The sequence below is a fragment of the Lontra canadensis genome, unplaced genomic scaffold (assembly GCF_010015895.1).
Source record: "Lontra canadensis isolate GAN:19392208 unplaced genomic scaffold, GSC_riverotter_1.0 scaffold23, whole genome shotgun sequence".
Taxonomy (NCBI): Eukaryota; Metazoa; Chordata; class Mammalia; order Carnivora; family Mustelidae; genus Lontra; species Lontra canadensis.
This window is the reverse complement of record NW_022631017.1, coordinates 12,216,959-12,237,217: the sequence shown is the minus strand read 5'-3', so window position 1 is coordinate 12,237,217 and position 20,259 is coordinate 12,216,959. Positions and strand designations below refer to the sequence as shown.

The 20,259-nt window shown below is 41.7% G+C and overlaps 1 protein-coding gene across 1 annotated transcript in view; it reads left to right on the top strand.

Annotated features, from left to right (window-relative positions):
• Positions 1–302: 302 nt before the first annotated feature.
• LOC116870354 (amine sulfotransferase-like) overlaps positions 303–20,259 on the top strand; it is a 42,072-nt gene continuing 22,115 nt past the window's right edge. The window contains exons 1-6 of the mRNA XM_032861959.1: positions 303–444; positions 10,189–10,397; positions 15,238–15,361; positions 16,365–16,459; positions 18,231–18,414; positions 20,205–20,253. Of these exons, the coding sequence (XP_032717850.1) occupies positions 303–444; positions 10,189–10,397; positions 15,238–15,361; positions 16,365–16,459; positions 18,231–18,414; positions 20,205–20,253 (803 nt within the window). The remainder of the gene's footprint in view (positions 445–10,188; positions 10,398–15,237; positions 15,362–16,364; positions 16,460–18,230; positions 18,415–20,204; positions 20,254–20,259) is intronic.

Here is a 20,259-nt window from a genome sequence, read left to right as displayed (position 1 = left end):
AACAGATTCACTCAACTCTTTTGTTGTAGAAAACTTCAGAGTAGGTAAGCTGCTGTCTAATTCTTCGCTGCATGCACTCGCCGGAGGGTAGGGGAGCACTGCCTTCTTGTGCCAGCATCATCTGGGGGAGGAGAAGAACCGTTCCACATAGCTGAAGAGGGCATCCCAGTGCTTCCAGAGAAAGGCAATGAAAACCACAAGGAATAAAGTGCTGAACGTCCTGGAGACAGAAGGGAAGAAAACATAAAATTTTACTAATTTCTTTCCAATCATTTTGTCTCTATTTTGCAGGTGACTGAAGTATGGAAGACACAGAGAAATTCTTATTCAGATTTAAAGGATATTATTTTAATCGTTCATCAATTGATATTGGCTTTATAGAAAACTTAGATAATTTTGAAATCAGAGAAAATGATGTCTTCATAATCACATACCCCAAATCTGGTGAGTTCTCTCTTCTAATAGTTAATCTAAGAAGTAACATGATTTTTAGTAGTATTCTATATGGACATATACACTAATCTATTGCATATTATAGTGTCAACTGAATTTAATATCTTATGAAGTAGGTCTTTTACAATGAGCTAGAAGTTATTTTTTTAAGATTTTTTTATCTATTTATTGGTCAGAGAGACAGAGACAGTGAGAGAGCACACAAGCAGGGGGAATGGCAGGCAGAGGGTGAAGCAGGACCCTGGGATCATGACCTGACCTGAAGGCAGATGGTAAACTGACTGAGCCACCCAGGTGTCCCTAGAAGTTACTTTTTGATGTGGACAAGGAAACAGAGAAAATACAGAAGTAGCCATGTTAAAGACACCCTATCTAACACTATGGTGCCAAAATAGGCTTGGAAACGATGCAGAAATATTTACCATTTAGGCAGCTACTTTGGACAGAGAGGTGAAGTTGTATTTAATAACCAAGTGCATGAGAAAGAGGAAATTAACTTATACTAACACTATGATGTGTAATAATCCCCACCTATTTGGGTCTACTTTGCTATAGCACTCTGATCAGACTAAAACATACAGACGTATGTATAATGCAGAGGTACATATACATGTATGTGTATATATACAGTCACGTCTATTCACAGCCTTTGCCCATGTTTTAATTGGTTTTGTTATATTTGCTATTGTGTTGTATGAGTTCTTGATATGTTTTTATATTAACCACTAATCATAAATGATTTCAAAATATTTTTCCCTTTTAATGGGTTGCCATTTCATTTTGTTGATAGTTTTCTTTGCTGTACAGAAAACTTTTTTGAGTTATGCCTTTTAATATGTATTAGAAAAATATATAATTAGCACGTCAAATCTGTGGTTTTACAGAAGTCACTACTTACGATGAACGTAAGGAGATAACAATGTTACACTTAAGACAACCTCAAGAAAAATATTGAGTAATAATACAGGAGGGCAATTTAGAAGTATCTTTTTGAAACAAAAACATAAATAGCCTATGACTGCATTGAACCTCGAGGAAGCAACCTTGGTAAACACACATACATATGTACACGCACACACACCACACACACACACTGTTCCTGCATCCTGTTCTGTAATTGCAAAGTGGAAAACTGTCTTAACTAGTTATCACAAAAGAAACGGGGAAGGTGGGATAGAGTCTTATGATGACACTCTATTAGGCAGTTGCAAAGGATGAGTTGAAGCTACATTTAGCAAAATCAACATGCATAGATCTCAAAAACAAGGTTAAGTTAAGAAAGCAAATTGCAGAACGACTCAATATACCATTTGTATTAAATACACCATAATAGTTTCAATGAACTCATATATATCAAAGTCTTAAAAGAGTGCAGCATACGTAACAGCAGTTTGAGAGAGACAGCCAATGGTAGTCAAAAGGGGCAAGATCTTCTTATAAATCTATGTCTTAGAGAATGGATTCATGGGACACTTGAGTAACTAGATCTGGCTGAACATTTACAAAACACAGTGCAGTAGACAATCAGGACAAGTTGACGATCTGACAGTGTACGTGAACGAGCAAATGCTGACCTCATAGCAGCAGGCTGTGCTTCCTCTGCACGGTCCCTGCAGCTGACACACCTAGTTCCCAGAGGCACCTTCACACACATTCGCCCAGGATGTGGCCCGGTCTACCTCCTCCCTACTTCCTCACAATCCAGGTTGGAGCCCAGGCACCTGGATACCATACATGATTGAAGCTACAGGCTCCCTTGGGCACTTCACGTACCAGGTAAATCCCAGTAAGGCCCTAGAACTTTCTCAATAACCAAGGCATTTAGCATGTCCCAGACTGGAGGCTCCTTCTGTCCCCAACAACTGGGATCAGAGCTCTCAGAGGTCTAGTATGAGAAGGCTTGTCTTCTGATGGGTCAGTGCATACTGAGTTCCAAGCAGAGGTAAGTCTGCCAGCAAGGAGCTTGACATCATTAAATCCTATGGGGTAGGTCATATTGTTAGCTCTATTTTTACAGATGAGGAAATGGAGGCACGGAAATGTCAAAAGATGTGCCCAACAACAAACAAGTAAGTGATTTTAAAAAGAGACTAGAACCCACAGCTGTCTGTCCTTAGAGCCCAGGCTCTGCTCCTAGTGCCCAACCAAATCCTACCAATTCATCAAGCTTCAGCTCGGGAAGCCTGGAGGTGATCATCCTCTTCTGTCATTCAAAGCATGTACAAATAGGATTCTGCTGACCATGAGAAATCAGGAACACACTGCATCTCCTCAGTAGGAGGGTAGAGATCATATCTGATTCAGCTCTGTATTTTGAGAAAAGAGCCTGACAAATAAAGAATGCTGAGGATATGCCTGATCAATACACAGATGAATGAAAACACCAATGAGTGAAGGAGGGCAGTTTCACCTGACTAATTCCAATGAGGTCCTAAATACCTCTGCCCAGCCCTGGGGTGCTGCCATATAGAGCTCTCTTCAAATCAGATTCAGTCTAGACTCCTTCTAAGATGAGTCTCCAAAACCTTAATATTTTGCAAACACACTCATATATGCACACGTGGACACATATATACATACATACATACCCATATACAAGTGAGATGCAAAGGGCCCAAGGGACCCATGATTATGGGTGATGGGGGCGGAGGTTGAGGAGAGGGGATGGGGTTAATGGACGATGGCCCTGTTCAGCTCAGTTCAGCTCAGCACCTCCTTCCAAAGTCCTTGGTGCTTCTTGTAGCTGAGGAATTTTTGCTCCAGACGTGGTATCACCGCTGTTCCACTTGATACTTTTCAGCAGTGCCTGAATCCCATGATTATACGAGTTAAGGACAAGAAGAAGGGGAATGTTGGGGCTAAATATGCAGAGGCTAAAAGAGGCATAGCTTAGGGCCAGAGACAGGGCAGGAGGGCAGAATTTTTGCTACTGTTCATTGGGGTTGGCGGTGGCATCTGGGTACATGGTGAGGTGGAAGGTCAGGACTTTGCTGCTCATATAATTCGCTTGCTCAGGGATGACAGTGGCCTAGAAGTGGCAAGTTCATTGCTCCTTGATGTAATTTGCCACCCTGGCAATGCTGGTGTCATCCAGGGCAGCATCAGTCTCACCCAGGATGAAGAAGGAGGCTGGCTTCTAGTGTAGTTGTGGCAAGGCCTGAGCTGTCCCTGTTCTACCCTCTGACAAGTTGTCCATAGACCAGACGTGTTTGCCAGGGGCCACATAGTTGTAGCTGGTGCCATCCCAGTAGGGCTCCTCAGGGTTCTATGGGCTCAGAAATGCCTGGACACTCTGTTGCCAGATAAGGCTTGCAGATCTCATTAATATTGGAGGCCAAAGATTCAAAGCAAGCATTGAAGCACTCAATGTGCTTCTTCTTGATCTGTTCAAATGCCTGCATGGCTTTCCTGGCTTGATTTTGGGCTTTTCCCAACAGATCTGAGGTCTCCTGGAACTTGTCTCAGACACTTCCTAGGTTTTCCATGGCTTTCATGTCAGGCGCAGCTATATGCTGGAGTACACTCGCTGCTCACTCAGCTTCTGCCGCCGTGTACTCACCTCCTGTTTGATCTCCTCAGCCTGGGCATCCTCGGATCTTCACTCAGGTCTCCGTAGTCAATCTCAATGAGGGCTTCTCACACAGAGAACTGGAGGTTCACTGGGAACCACTCACTGAATCCTCCTCCTAGGAGCTACACTTTCTCTCACTAATGCCTTCCATAGTGCCCTTAGACAGTGCCCACCTGATGTCTTGCATCTGGCAGGCCTGTAGCAGATTGTGGCAGTCACTGCATTTCTGTTCAAGTTTGGTCTCAATGGCTTTGACCTCCTTCTGTCAAATAAGTCATTTCCTTGTTGGTGACCCATTTTCTTATGAATCTCCTCTATCTCATCATTCTCATCATTCCCCTCTGTTCCCTGTAGTTGTTTCTGTAGTTAAGAGACTGTTTTATGGTTTCTGTCTCTCTCTTCCCCACCCCATGTTCATCTGTTTTGTTTCTAAAATTCGACAGTATAAGTGAAATCATATTGTCTTTCTCTGCCTCACTTATTTTGTTTAGGTTAATATACTCTAGCTCCATCCACATCATAGCAAATGACAAGATTTCATTCTTTTTGATGGCTGAGTAATAGTCCATTGTAAATCTTCTTTATCTGATTATCAGTCAATGGATATTTGGGCTCTTTCTATCATTTGGCTCTTGTTGGTAATGCTGCTACAAACAGGGGGGGTGCATTTATCCCTTTATTTCAGGATTTTTGTGCCTTTTGGTAAATACAATTTGTATTGCAGTTGGAGGGTTACAGGGTAGTTCTATTTTTAATTTCTTGAGGAACCTCCATACTGTTTTCCAAGTGGCTGCTCCAGTTTACATTCCCACCAACAGTGCAAGAGGGTTCTCTTTTGTCTCATCCTCACCAACATGTGATGTGTCCTGGGCTGTAATTTCAGCCATCTGACAGGTGTATGGTTTTAGCTCGTTGCACTTTTGGTTTGTATTTCCCTGACGATGAATGATGTTGAGCATCTTTCATGTGTCTGTCAGGCATCTGTATGTCTTCTTTGGGAAAAATGTCTATTCATTTATTTTGTCCATTTCCTAACTGGATTATTTGTCTTTTGGGTGTTGAGTTAGAAAAGTTCTTTGGAGACTTCGGATACTAAACCTTTATGAGATATGTCATTTGCATGTATCGTCTGCCATTCTGAAGATTGCCTTTTAGTTTTGTTGATTGTTTCCTTCACCGTGCAGCTTATTTTCTTGGTTATGTCCATGTAATAGGGGACAGAGAGGAAATATTTGCAAGTTGGCAATTTAAAATTAATAACCACAACATAGTAGGACTACAAATCAAGAAGTAGGGGCAGCAATCTGAGTATAAAAAGAGCCAAAGAAACGAGCGGGAAATGTGCAGAAAAAAATCAACCTCCACCAATACCAACAACTTCCCCAAACTGGGAAACAATGATATGGTTCATTTACATCTACTTGACTGACCAACACTGGAGGAGTGGATAACTCTGAATGCTGACAGGGAGTGCATAGAAATGTGCATGCATATCAATATGACTCTTTATTTGATTAACAGTATTCTTATGTAATTGGCTGCTCCCATATTAGGGGCATAGATATTTACAATTGTTAGATCATCTTGGTGGATAGTCCCTTTAAGAATGATGTAGTGTCCTTCTGTATCTCTGACTACAGTCTTTAGTTTAAAATCTAATTTATCTGATATGAGAATAGCTACCCCAGCCTTCTTTTGAGGCCCATTGGCATGAAAGATGCTTCTCCATCCCTTCACTTTCAGTCAGGGTGTATCTTTAGGTTCAAAATGGGTCTATTGTAGACAACATATGGATGGGTCCTGTCGTTTTATCCAATCTGAACCCTGTGCCATTTTATGGGCGCATTTAGGCCATTCACATTGAGAGTGATTATTGATGGAACCAGGTGGTGGGTATTACAGAGGGCACAGACTGCATGGAGCACTGGGTGTGGTACAAAAACAATGAATACTGTTATGCTGAAAATAAATTTAAGAAATGATTTAAAAAAAAAAAGAAATCTGCATGCATTAACATATTCCCCTGAGAGAGTAGATTGAAGCAGATTCTCCAAAGAGCCATCTGGTACTCCCTGCACGACCGCAGTCCAGACGTAGGAGGCAATTCCTGTCTTGCCTATTTGCCTCCAAGAAAATCTCATGCAGGTGCCTAGGGAGCAGGAGTGAGAGTGTACACTGCAGATTGTTTGGAGGGGGGTCTCAGTAGGTGGAGAGCAGACAGGACACTGTGGGAATGCACACCCTGAAACAGCATCTGATAGACACAATGGATCAGACGTAGCATATAAATAAATGTTAAACTACAGTGTACAGTGGTAAACAAAAACATATGATGCCCATGGATTGAAAATACAAACACAGGGCTCCTGGGAGGCTCAGTGGGTTAAGCCTCTGCCTTCGGCTCAGGTCGTGATCTCAGGGCCCTGGGATCGAGCCCCATATCGGGCTCTCTGCTCAGCAGGGATTCTGCTTCCCTCTCTCTCTCTGCTTGTAATCTCTGTCTGTAAAATAAATAAGTTATAAAAAATCGAAAAGAAAATACAAACACATACAATAATACCTATTTCATAAGAACACATTCCAGTAAAGTATGCATTTTAAGCCCCAAAGCCCCAAAGCCTGCTTGTCTGTGGTGAGGATGGGGGTAGGATGGAAGCAGGAGTTGAGATAAAGGAATAAACATATCAGGGAGGGCCTACTGAGAATCAGTAATGTTACTATATGAAGAACTGAAGGGAAAAGCTTAGTACCCCATTTTGCTAACACCTGACCATGAAATAGGTGAAAAAGAAAGGAAGGAAGGGAGGAAGGAAGGGAAGAAGGAAGGAAGGAAGGAAGGAAGGAAGGAAGGATGGGAGGGAGGGAGGAAGGAAGGAAGGAAGGAGGGAAGGAAAAGTAGGGAGGAAAGAGAAAGAAAGGAAGAAGGAAGAAAAGACAAAAGGACACAGTGTGAATGAAAGTGCCATGGGCGCCTGAGTACCTCAGTTAACTTCTGCCTTTGGCTCAGGTCATGATCCCAGGAACCTGGGATTGAGTTTCACATCTGGGTCCCTATTCAGTAGGGACTTTGCTTCTCTCTCTACCCTTTCCCCCTATTGTTGTCTCTCTTTGTCACTCTCCCTCTCTCAAATAAAGAAATAAAATCTTTTTTTTGTGTAGTTAACAGCATATTACCAGTATTTATTCTCATTTTTTCTAATCTCATAAAAGATCCATAGGGATATAGCTTTTTAGATCATTGTAGCTGTTGGCTTAGATTTTTTTTTAAATTTTTTTTTTATTTTCAGCATAACAGTATTCATTGTTTTTGCACCAAACCCAGTGCTCCATGCAATCCGTGCCCTCTCTAATACCCACCACCTGGTTCCCCCAACCTCCCACTCCCCGCCCCTTCAAACCCCTCAGATTGTTTTTCAGAGTCCATAGTCTCTCATGGTTCACCTCCCCTTCAAATTCCCCCCAACTCCCTTCTCCTAACTCCCCTTGTCCTCCATGTTATTTGTTATGCTCCACAAATAAGTGAAACCATATGATAATTGACTCTCTCTGCTTGACTTATTTCACTCAGCATAATCTCTTCCAGTCCCATCCATGTTGATACAAAAGTTGGGTATTCGTTCTTTCTGATGGAGGCATAATACTCCATAGTGTATATGGACCACATCTTCCTTATTCATTCGTCCATTGAAGAGCATCTTGTTTCTTTCCACAGTTTGGCGACCGTGGCCATTGCTGCTATAAACATTGGGGTACAGAGGGCCCTTCTTTTCACTACATCTGTATCTTTGGGGTAAATACCCAGTAGTGCAATGGCAGGGTCATAGGGAAGCTCTATTTTTAATTTCTTGAGGAATCTCCACACTGCTCCAAAGAGGCTGCACCAACTTGCATTCCCACCAACAGTGTAAGAGGGTTCCCCTTTCTCCACATCCCCTCCAACACACGTTGTTTCCCGTCTTGCTAATTTTGGCCATTCTAAGTGGTGTAAGGTGGTATCTCAATGTGGTCTTAATTTGAATCTCTCTGATGGCTAGTGATGATGAACATTTTTTCATGTGTCTGATAGCCATTTGTATGTCTTCATTGGAGAAGTGTCTGTTCATAACTTCTGCCCATTTTTTGATATGATTATCTGTTTTGTGTGTGCTGAGTTTGAGGAGTTCTTTATAGATCCTGGATATCAACCTTTTGTCTGTACTGTCTATTGCAAAAATCTTCTCCCATTCCGTGGGTTGCCTCTTTGTTTACTGCCTAGAGCAATCTATACTTTTAATGCCATTCCGATCAAAATTCCACGGGTATTTTTCAAAGAGCTGGAGCAAATAATCCAGAAATTTGTATGGAACCAGAAGAGACCCCAAATTGCTAAGGAAATGTTGAAAAACAAATATAAAACTGGGGGCATCAGGTTACCTGATTTCAAGCTTTACTACAAAGCTGTGATCACCAAGACAGCATGGTACTGGCATAAAAACAGACACACAGACCAGTGGAACAGAGTAGAGAGCCCAGATAGGGACCCTCAACTCTATGGTCAAATACTCTTCGACAAAACAGGAAAAAATATACAGTGGAAAAAAGACAGTCTCTTCAATAAATGGTGCTGGGAAAACTGGACAGCTATATGTAAAAGAATGAAACTCGACCATTCTCTTACACCGTATACAAAGATAAACTCAAAATGGGTAAAAGACCTCAACGTGAGACAGGAATCCATCAGAATCCTAGAGGAGAATATACACAGTAACCTCTTTGATATCAGCCACAGCAACTTCTTTCAAGATATGTCTCCAAAGGCAAAGGAAACAAAAGCGAAAGTAAACTTTTGGGACTTCATCAAAATCAAAAGCTTCTGCACAGCAAAGGAAACAGTCAAGAAATAAAATCTTAAAAAAACAAAAAGAAAGGTGGAGTGGGAGAAGAAGCTGAACACATCTGAATTTTTGAATCTGCGCAGAGATTTTGCATTTTCTCATTGAGTCCCTATAGAACTGTGGCATTCTAGATAACTTCTCAACTACCCTGAAGCTGTGATCCCTCCTGCAGAAGCAGTGTCTGTTATCTGGGAAAGCTGAAAGGATGCCAGAAAGACTTTCAGAGCTTTGTAACAGAGTTTTCATTCAGTTTGAGCTCCAGCTGTGGTAACACAAAGGCCTCTGTGCCCTTGGTCTTCCCTGGGCAACACTGGAGGACTACAACACCTAAAATTAGGTCCTGGGTGGACCAGATAAGGGGCACACCAGCTGCACCTGTCGCAGGGAATGTATGCCCAAACATGATCTTGCTCACTGGGTGCTGCTACTTAGCATGGGTGATGGGATGGTCTTAGGAAGCAAGGCTGGGATGGGAATTGACAAGGGGCCAGTGGGTTTTCTCATTTCAGAAGCTGATTTGAGTCTTTCTGGGACCTGTGACTTTTTGCTGTGGTAAGTCTTTTAAGGCATTGCCTGGATATGTCAGAAGGATTACCTGTATGAAGTGTGTTTTCAACCTTAAAGCCCCATACACGAAGCACGCACATGAACTGTAAGGAAAATAACCAGGCAATTACACCCACATACTTTGGGACAAATGTCCACTCTAAGTGAAATTAGGTGAAATAGCCATCGTAAGAATTGTCACATCCCTCTTAAGCGAAATGTCCAGCATTCTGCATCGTCTTTCCCTTCCCATCTCCATGTAGGTGTCCAGGAGCCTCCTGTAGGGATTTATAATGTACTTTGTTTTCTGAAGTGGAGATCACAGGAAAGAGAAGCAAACATGGGGAAGCCTACAAAGCTGAGAACTGCCTCCTTCCATGGATTTCCTTTTCCTTGGCTTCTTTTGGCTCATGATCTAGGAGTGGGGTTGGGGAAGGAAGTAGAGAGGCAGGCATAGAAGATCATTTGAAAGTCCCATATGTAAAGCAGAAGAAAACACGAAAGAGTCAAGGAATAAATCTGTGGGACAAATGCCCATGGAGTTTCAAATGGAGCATCTCCTGAAACAGGAATAGAAAGGCCATGTTTGTTTTCTTTCTCCCACACTGCACTTTACATATGTTAACAATTCCATTCAGATGAAATTACATTGTACTTATTATAGTAACAAACTCTGATTAAAAATTCATGATACATCTACCTCCATTTTGGATCATCATTGAAAACAAAATTATTTCTTTACAGGAACCATCTGGTTTCAGCAATTATTAAGTCTGATTTATTCTGAGGAACATCGCAAAGGCACTGGAAAACTGGAAACCAAGGATCGAGTCCCCTACTTGGAGTACAAAGCTCCAGCAATGGATTTGGGGGAAAGACCATCCCCTCGTCTCTTCTCTACCCACCTCCCATACTACTTGGTTCCCAGTGGGCTGAAGAACAAAAAAGCCAAAGTAGGAAATGGACTCTGACTTCTGAGAGCTAACTGCTCTTTTTCACTATTTCATTTCATTTCAAGACATCAACACTGTGCACTCATCCAGCTGTTGGCAAATGTAGCATTTTACACACTATAGTTTTCTGTTTTAAAGACTTTATTTATTTGAGAGAGAGAGAAGGAACAAGCAGGGCAAGTTGAGGGAGAAACAGGCTCCCTGCTATAAAGGACCCCTGCACCCAGCCCCACTCCCATGCGGGGCTTGATCTCAGGACCCTGGGATCATGACCTGGGCTGAAGGCAGACGCTAAACCAACTAAGCTCCTCAGGCACTCCTTTACTTCAATTTTCAATAGCCATCTGTTTTTTTTTTTTTTTATCTTATAGTATCAGATTTGTATCTTGCACCCTTTGTTTTCTGATTATACAAGTAATGCAGCCATTAGAAAATGAAAGAGTATATATGTGTCGATTTAATTTACTTTATACAGTGTGTTATAATATCATATATAATATATATCCATTTTGGAATCAGCTGTAGTAACAAGTATATGTAAATTGCTAGCAATTCTTTCTTTTTGCTCTGGGTGCCCTCCCTCTTTCCTTTTCACACTTCACCTCTTTTGCCTACTTCCTCTTCAAATGTACCTTGTTCCTTGGAATTCCAAGGGAACCTCAAAGGAAATCATTCACCTTTGCTGAAGAATTGTCTCTCCGTCTCCCTGGATCAGTCACATTCATCCACTGATAATTTCAGCTCTTGACTCATTACTTTCCACTCTCTCTCTACTCCTGTTGCTCATGGGATTATTTCTAACTTGAAGTGAATGGTGTTTTGTCAGCACCAAACAAGGGTGAGCCAAATTGTCCCAGCGGGGTCAACGGGAAGGAGGCAGTCATTCTCGGGGTCATGCAACTGCAGGATTGCCTCCTTCATGTTGACCTCCTCAGGCCCTGCACTCACCTCCCATACCTCTAGGTGTGCCACACTTTTCAGTATTGACACCACCACCAGCAAACTTTTCCTCCACCAACCTCCGAAGTTTATAATGTGGTATCAACCTGCCTTTATTCTTGACACCATTTGCCATCTGTGTACCTGTTTATTTATTGTCCATTTCTGGCCAGAGTGTAAACTCATAAGAGAGATGGAGTTTGAAGTACACAGAACAGTGTCCAGAGGGTAGTAGAGTTGAGTGAATGAACAAAGGCATCACCAGTAATTGCCCTAACTTGAATCCTGACTTGAAGCACCTTGTTCTCTGAGAGCTGCCTCCTTTGCTTCCCACTCCTTTCAGTTGTCCCTGGAGTGACCAGTCACCACATTCAGATCTCCGGTACCCTCCCCCTCCACTTTTCCATTCCCTCTAAACCCTCTCTCATCCATCTCTTCCACTTCGCATCCACCAATGGCTCCATATTTGACATTCAAATCACTTTTGTCTCAATTCCCTTGCTCTCGCCAACTCTATTATGATCAGCTGCCAACCCCTAATTCTGGTGAAACCCAGTACGTGTATATGTGTACCTGTGTTCATGAATCTGGTAATGTGATAGGAAAAAATCCAATACATGTAAAAGTTGTATCTCCTTTTTACTTTTATGGCCTCAATACTCAAAATTAACTTTTTAAATGTTTTGCTTCCCCCTTGCCTTTCTAAAACAACTGCTTGCTATTGTCTTCTGTCTTCTCAAACCTCAGTAGCATTCTGCTCCACCTGTCCCAGCCAGTGGCCCCCAAAAGACCATTCCCAATCAAAGACCTCCACAGTGGAAACCTCCTGAAGAAGAAAAGTGGCATGTGTAAATCTTAAGGACATTTTGATTTTATCTTCAAACCGTTCCACTTTGCAGGTTCCCTGTATTAACTAATGTGTCATTATCTACCTAAGAGGGTTAGGATCAGGACACGTGACATAAGTGACTCAGTTGTACTGTTGTGCCTAGGTCACTTTTTATTTCTCTAAGCATATAGATTAATGACAAGAAGCCATTCTCAAAGCCAAAGAAGAAAAGAGGGATGTGCTGACCATTTCTTTTCTCATTACATATCTGCCCCTCCACTCATGGTTTGGATCCCTTTTGTATTCCTTTTATCTATCCCACTATTTCATGAATGGAAGACATTTTTCCCCCACAGGATATTTGGAGCATTTTGGCTGGGGTGGTGATGCTGCTGGTCTTTAGTGGGTTGAGGCCCAGGGTGCTGTTAACTGTCCTATGATGCTCAAGGTTGCCCATATAGCTGATTATCCAGGGAAAACGTCTCTACCTGCTTCATTCTCAAAGAGTTTGCTTGAGCAATATAATTTCTACTTTTCATTCATCTCCAATTTCCTTCTGATTACAGGATTATTCCATTTGGCCCGTAACCAGGTTTTCATGTGACACATTTTTATAGTAAAACAAAATTTCTCTTGCTCTGTTTCCATTTTCAGCTACTGCCTTTCATTTCCAGTTTGAGAGAAACATCGTAAAAGAATTTAGCTCTTTCATTGGATCCTGAATGTCAATGTCACCTTTTTTTTTTAACATTTTCAAAATGCAGGATCATTTCTTATCATTTTCCTGGCCTACCACTGCCATCGGATGTAGCTTATCACTTTTTACCTCTTTAAACATTTTCTCTTCCTGATGTACCAGAGACCACCACATTGTAGGTTTTCAGCCTGTCTCAGTGGACACTTAGAGCAGATACTGATGGATTCCAACCTTATAACCACTCCTTGCGTCACATTTCATGTCAGTAGAACTGCCATTATGCTTGGATTTGTATCTTCTATGTGATTCTGGCTTGATATTTTCACCCTGGGGTAGGGTCTGAAGTACCTTTGATTGGACCAAGTCCAGGCTTTGGTGCCAGGCAGCTTGCAGGGATTTATTCAAGCACAGGTGAGGGACATGTTTATGAGCAATGACACAAGGGAAGAAGTTTCTTCATGTTTTCTCACAAAAGGTTTCTTCACTCTTTAAGGAGACCATGGGGATGAAAAGTGGTAGCCATCTGACATGTGGAGTAGGGTGAACATGTCAGAGTAGAAACATGGGAGACTCTAAGACCTTGACAACATCAAGATGATGAATTAACCTAACCTGTTGCACTCTTATCTTGGGCTGTGGTGTTTTGTGAGAAAAGGTGATACCTCTACTATTTAGGAAATGTTCACTGCTTCTTCTCGACCTTATATATGGCTTTCTGGGACACTGCTCCTTCCTTTTTAGTGGCTTGTCCTTCTCTGACTAACATCTAAGAGCTGATGATTCCCAGGTGTTTGGCCTGGTCTTCTCCTCTTCTCTCTCTGTTATGAATCCCTATTTTACATTGCCTAATCACCTAACTACTTTCATACTTTAAATACTATGTATATAGTACCTAAATACTTCAAAGACTTGAAATACTATGTATATGTAGTTGATTTCTCCCTTTAATCCTAGATTGCTATAAACTGTTATTTACTACTTCTTATATTAGTTCTACAGAGACTGTAGAGTGTTTCTCTGGACTCTATTATCCAAACGTGAACTCCAATATCCTTTTTTTAAAATTTTTAAATTTATTTTCAGCGTAAGAGTGTTCATTGTTTTTTCACCACACCCAGTGCTCCATGCAATCCGTGCCCTCTCCAATACCAACTCCAATATCCTAATGGCATTTTGATTTTATTTTCAAACGACTCCACTTCCCAGGTCCCCTGTGTTAACAAAAGCATCATTATCTACCTAAGAGGGTTAGGATCAGGACATGTGGCATAAGTGACTCAGTTGTACCATTGTGCCTAAGTCACTATTTACTTCTCTAAGCATAAAGATTAATGACAAGAAGCTATTCTCAAGGCAGAAGCAGGAGGCATGAAGAGTCACAGCAAGGGAATGAAAAGAAATTCTTCCTTCATGTTTAGGAGGATCTTTTCTTTCATTATGGAGATATCAACCACTGCTGACAGTTGTTTGATATTATCAATCACTTTGTTGATATCAGGTAATCCTGATGAGAGAAGGGCTCTATTTCCAGTATAGTGGGGCCACTCAGTGCTCACATCCATCTTCCCATCGCCTAGCTTAAGGTTGGCTCCAGGCAATGTGCAGGGAGGCAGTAGGTGACTGAAAGCTTTCCTAGATGCTTCCCAAAAGAGTCACACAATATATACATGCCATTGCACAGTGAAAATACAAGCCTTGGGTTTCATCCAGGGCCCCTGAATATTCTGTACACACAGCGAATAAGCCACTTAAATGTGGGTTGGACAGAGATTGATGATATTTTATATTCTAATGTCAATGGGTTGCTTAGGTGTTTTATGAAAGTATGTCTTCTGGTTGTTTAAAGCAAACAACTTTTTAAATGAATCCTATATTCCTCCAATGCAAAAAATACTGAAGTAACTGCTGCATGAAAAGTACCTGTAGTTTACACTATGAACATATATAAATAAGAACTATGTAAGCCGTATGCTGAAGGATGAAAAAACACACTCTGAATTTTCTAAGATAATTTGAAACTTTCTTGGTAAGTTTTTCCTACTATTACACATTCTTACAGATTTGGGGTATTGCCACATGTATTAGTTTGTTGCTATAGAGACAAGAGACTATTGTTGCTTTCTGTCAGTGTGAGTTGAGAAGAGGTACCATAGGAGGTATGTCTTGAGGAGTAATTGATAGTCACCAGGCCAATCATAAAGGGAGAGGCATGGCTGAGAAGGGGAAACCCAAAATACAAAGAGGGCTGAGTTTATACATGACATATTAGGAAAGTGTAAAGTTAAGAGAATGGGCTTCATCCGATTGGAAAGTAGAAGGGTAAAAATATGAGAGAATGAAAGTTGAGAAATAATGAATACCTCCTTTCTTTCCAGATTATTTATGTATACAGAAACCCTAAGGATGTTATGTGCTCATATTTTCACTTTGCAAAGAATGTGATGTCACAATTTATAGGTACCTTTGAGGAATTCATGAAACAATTTCTCGAAGGAAGAGGTAACTATAATTTATACCATAACTAATACATTTGGCGTCCTGTAGTAAATATTTAACTTAGTGAATTTGGCAGAGAGAGTATGACGAGAGTCGAACAGGGGTCAGTAATCAATGTATCAAGCTAGTTGGTAGGGTTGTCGTGGATGACCATGACAAGCCATTGTTACAAATTTTGCTTACCCCTGCTCCATCTCAGGAGACTGACAAGTTACAGTTATATCATCAGAAAATATTTACACCTAACCATGACAAAGGGGATTCGTGAGCTTACAGTTTTCGACTCTAGCTCAGAGAGAAGCATCTCAATATAGATCACAGGATTGGGCTGTGCAAAGCATATTGCATGGGAAGCTCTATTTGACAAAATTCTGTTCCACATTCCTTTCTCTTTTTTTTTTACTTTTATTAAATTTTTATTTATTTTTTTAGTAATCTCTATGCCCAGTGTGGGGCTCCAACTCACAACCCCGTGATCAAGCGTTGCATACTCTATTGTGGGAGACAGCCATGTGCCCCTTGCATTCTTTTCTGAGGTGCCAGTGTGGCTGTTTGAGCAAGGGAAAGGCCTACAGAGGTAGAGATGATGATCTGGAACAGGAGAGTTAACTAACATTAGTCTCCATGCAGAGCTCAAGTGACCCATCAGGGAGCCTTCATGTTGCATACATCAAGGAAATAGCTCCTTTTTCTTTGTGGACAGCAGGAGGAACCAAAAGGAGATGATTCTTCTGTTTCCTGGTTTCAGTTTTTCTCTCCCTTGGGAAGATGATTTCTGTCTATATGAATTGCATTTTTAAGAGACCGATTGTTCCGAGTTCATGGAATTGTTTCCTAGGGGAAGGTGGATAGTTCTCCCAGAGCCAGGTGCTAGGGGAAATCTGATATCTGCAAACAAACTTCATTTCTCTTCTTTGTTACTAAGATTCCTGTACCTCCCACAACTGTAGTTTCTTTTCAACCTGTTCAACATACTTACCTAAATATGTATCTGTTTCTCCCCCAGTGGTGGGAAGCCTTTGGTTTGACCACATCAAAGGTTGGTATGAGCACAGAAGCCTCTTCAACATTCAGTTCATGACCTATGAGGAGATGAAGAAGGTGAGAAACATGATGTCAGAGACTTCGTGGCAGCTGAAAGGCACCCTGACTGAATGAATTGATAGTTCATGGGTAGAACACCCCAAAACAGTATCAAATTTGAGATCCCAGATTAGATGTACAGGAGACATTTTTCTTCTTTCACTCCTGTACCTTGATTACCAGGTGGTCATTTACAATTAATTACCTGGGACTTTCTTTTCAAAAAGTAACTGTGTGTGAGGCATTGTCTGTTTATCCTTATGGGTATACACCTGTTTGATTATTGTGAGCCAGATTATTGTTCAGTCTTTCATGGATTACATAATCTATTTTTTGCATTATTGATTCTAGTAACATGCTTGATGTTATATTCATCATTCTGGGATGCATCTCATGGGAAATTTTATACTCATCTGTACTGTGTATAGTTAAGCCCTGCAGGAAAAATGAAGTGAAACGTCTGTGTATGATTAGAAGGCATCCAGCTCCCAGTAGTCAACTATGAACACCTTGAAACAGAAGAACTTCTATTACTGGTTGACTGAATCCCAGAGGCAGGCTATCCTGACATTGTTTGTGGCAACTCCAGCATGTCGTGAATGTCCCAGGCATTTTCTGTCTTTCCTTATATCATATTTAGTGCGGCAATGATGTCTCCCCTCATAGTAGCAGGATGGGGGCTCCAAAGTCATGTCCTCAGATGATAGCATGTATGGCAGAAAGAGAAGGAAGTGGGAGAAGAAGGACTTTCTTGCCTTGCTTTGCTTCCATCTCATCACTAGAAGGAAAAACACTCTTTTAAGCTTCTGTTTGACTTCATCTTCCTGTTTCAATACCAAAATTGGGGCATTGTGACCACCTTCGACGAATGTCTTGTAGAGAGCAATGGGATTGCATGAGGATCTTGGATCAATCAGGATCATTGTGGGAAGGGGGCTACACACTGCTGCCCGAACACCATCAGGGATCTCTAAGCAGGGATGAGGAGAAAGACCTGCAAGTCAGGCAAGATTAAGGGTTGCCACATGCTGAGTATTTGCCCCTAGTTTCAGTTACCCTAGTGCCAAGCTCATGACACCATGCCTAGACTCTCTCATTGAGTCTGTAACACCTACCAAAGGGAGACTCAGGTCCGTGGCCAGCCTTGTAACCTTCCCCACATTATGGGCTCTCCACTGCCTCCGGCCTCATCTCCCCACTTTCTCACACGAGCCGTGCGCCTGTGAAGCCCCACTGAAATTCTGACGGTCAACTGACCTGGTATCTCATAGCTTCCATGCATCCCCAACACTGCGTATATTCTTCCTTTTGTCTGGACTCTACCCCTTCAGTGTGACTATCTAGAAAACGCCTCTTTTTCCTTAAATTCTCAGAACAAATTTGTCATCTCTGTTGAGACTTTCTCTGAATTCTGTCACACAATGACTCTCTGCCCATAGGTCTTTGTACTGACTTCCCAGCTCCGATTTCCTGTTGTGCCTCTGTGCCCCTGCTCCATTGCATGGGCAGTGTCTGACATAGGTATCTGCTCCCAATTTTTGCTGAGTTAACGCAGATAAAACGAACATGAGTGTTCCTAAATGAACTCAAATGTGCTCTAAAACAGTGCACAGTGAAAGATGAATTTACCAAGAAGGAATAAGCAAGTCACTTCTCATGGTCCAACTCCATTTTTCTAGCCAGCATAAGTACCTGCATTTTTCACTCCCATAACAATACTTAGCTGTGACTTTTGTTGAAGTCTTCTTTCTTATACTTGCATAATTTACCATACTCTGATTTATTTCAGGATCTCAGAGGTTCTGTGTTAAAAATCTGCAAGATTCTGGGGAAAGAATTGAGTGACGAGGATATGGATGCGGTTGTGAGACAAGCCACATTTGAGAATATGAAGTATGACCCACTGGCAAATTATGACAATATAATAGCCACTGCATTTGGGCCAAATGCAAAAGGTCATTTCCTTCGCAAAGGTGAGGGTGAACAGTGAGCAGCCAAGTTGCACTGTGGTAGCAATGGGCCAGAGTGTAGCTTGTAAGTTTGTTGGTGGACTCTCCTAACATCATGGGCCCTCATGGGCCTGTTCATTTGGCTAGAAAGATGATTTCCTATGATTTCTTCTGATGTTCTACATGGAGATTCTATTATTTGTTATCTGAATGAATCTAATGAGTAACATATAGACACGAGGTCTTCCCCATGGCCCCCTGACAATCTACCAATTGCTAGCACAATGTCTCCACAAATGGTTGTTCATTTAGTGTTGGTCTGCTTCCCCTCATTAGCGTGGGCTCACCTTGTGATGGAGAGGTAAAGACAGGTCTGTGGCCCTCACTGGCTGCTCCTCCTTCTCTGTGCTTTACCCTCAAGCTCCTCCAGGGATGACTTAAGAACACACACTCACTGCACTTTGCTCTTGGGCAGGACTGTCATGTGTCCTCTAGGAAACCAGACTCTTACATCATAAAAAGTATAGGAATATCTCATTTGTCTCAATATCTCATACTTCTGGTGACTGGGATTTTAAATTAATATCTCCTTATATAACTGATATATTTGAACATGTTAAATATTTCTTTTATTTTATACCATCATTCTAAATGATATTTTATGATTTTAGTACACGTATAATGTATAATACAGAATTAGAGACATAAATTTTGAGTTTGATCATAGGGTTCTATGCCTCTATGTCAAGTAGCAAGAAATATGCACTTTGATTTCTCTAAATTAGGATTTCCTTCACTTAATCTCTTCCTATGTCTTTTCCTGTTCAACTTGAAAATATGACAACTGGTACCTTAGAGCCCACCTGAGGTGGGGACTTGCCTTCCCATTATACCCCACACACCCTACCGTGTTGTCGATGCTAAGCCTCTTCTCAATTGCCCCTGCCCTGACATGTGCAACTTGTTTCTCTTTGAAAAGAGAAAATGTTCTGTGTTCCTCTTTCACACACCTGAAAATGACAGACTGGAATGGCTAAGAGGAAAACTAGGAGTAGTCAAACCGCCTTTGGAAGTGACTTGCTTCCCCTTATGTTTATTGTGCACTCACACGCACTCTTCTCTTGGGTGAGGTGCAACGGGGCGGGACGTCATTTGCACTAGTGTGAGCGTCCTACACTGTTGTGGTTTGTGTCTCCGGTTTCCTTAGAGTTTCCATTTGTTTCAGTTATTTGTTTACAGTGCAGTGTGTTTGAAGATCAGTGTTACTTTTCTTACCTCTGCTTCTGTCAGCTTCTGTGTGTCATCAGGACTCTACATCTAGAAGTTTAAAGTAAGACTGTTGTGAACCTAAAGTGGGTAAAGTAGGAGTAAATACAAGTGAGCCAATCCAAAGTGAAGGACGTTGGGTAGCATTTTCCAAGTCTCTCTGAGCATCTGTGTCCTCATCAATAAATGTTATCTCATCGATATGTGATTCTATGGACGTTTTAAAGGAATTCAGAAAACTACCAGAGCCCAAGCTAGCCTGGAACGCAATAGTAAACAAGTTGCCAAGGTTTTCTTCTTTTCCAGCTGGCTGCCAGCTGAGAAGTTGGGCTAATGATCTTCAATTACACCAGAACTGCCAGGATGAGGTTGTCCCCTGGCCAGGAGGTGAGAGAGTGACAGGGTGTGGCCGTGTGCAGGAGTAAGTGAGGACCCTTATGGGGAGAAAAAGGAGAGTGCCAGCAATGCTTCTCCCATCACCACTAAGGTATCAAGCCACCTCTTCCGCGGAATCTTCACTGATGCAGTTGCCTTGTTTTTTCTCCCAGGTACCATCGGAGACTGGAAAAATCACCTGACTGTTGAGCAGAATGAAAGGTTTGA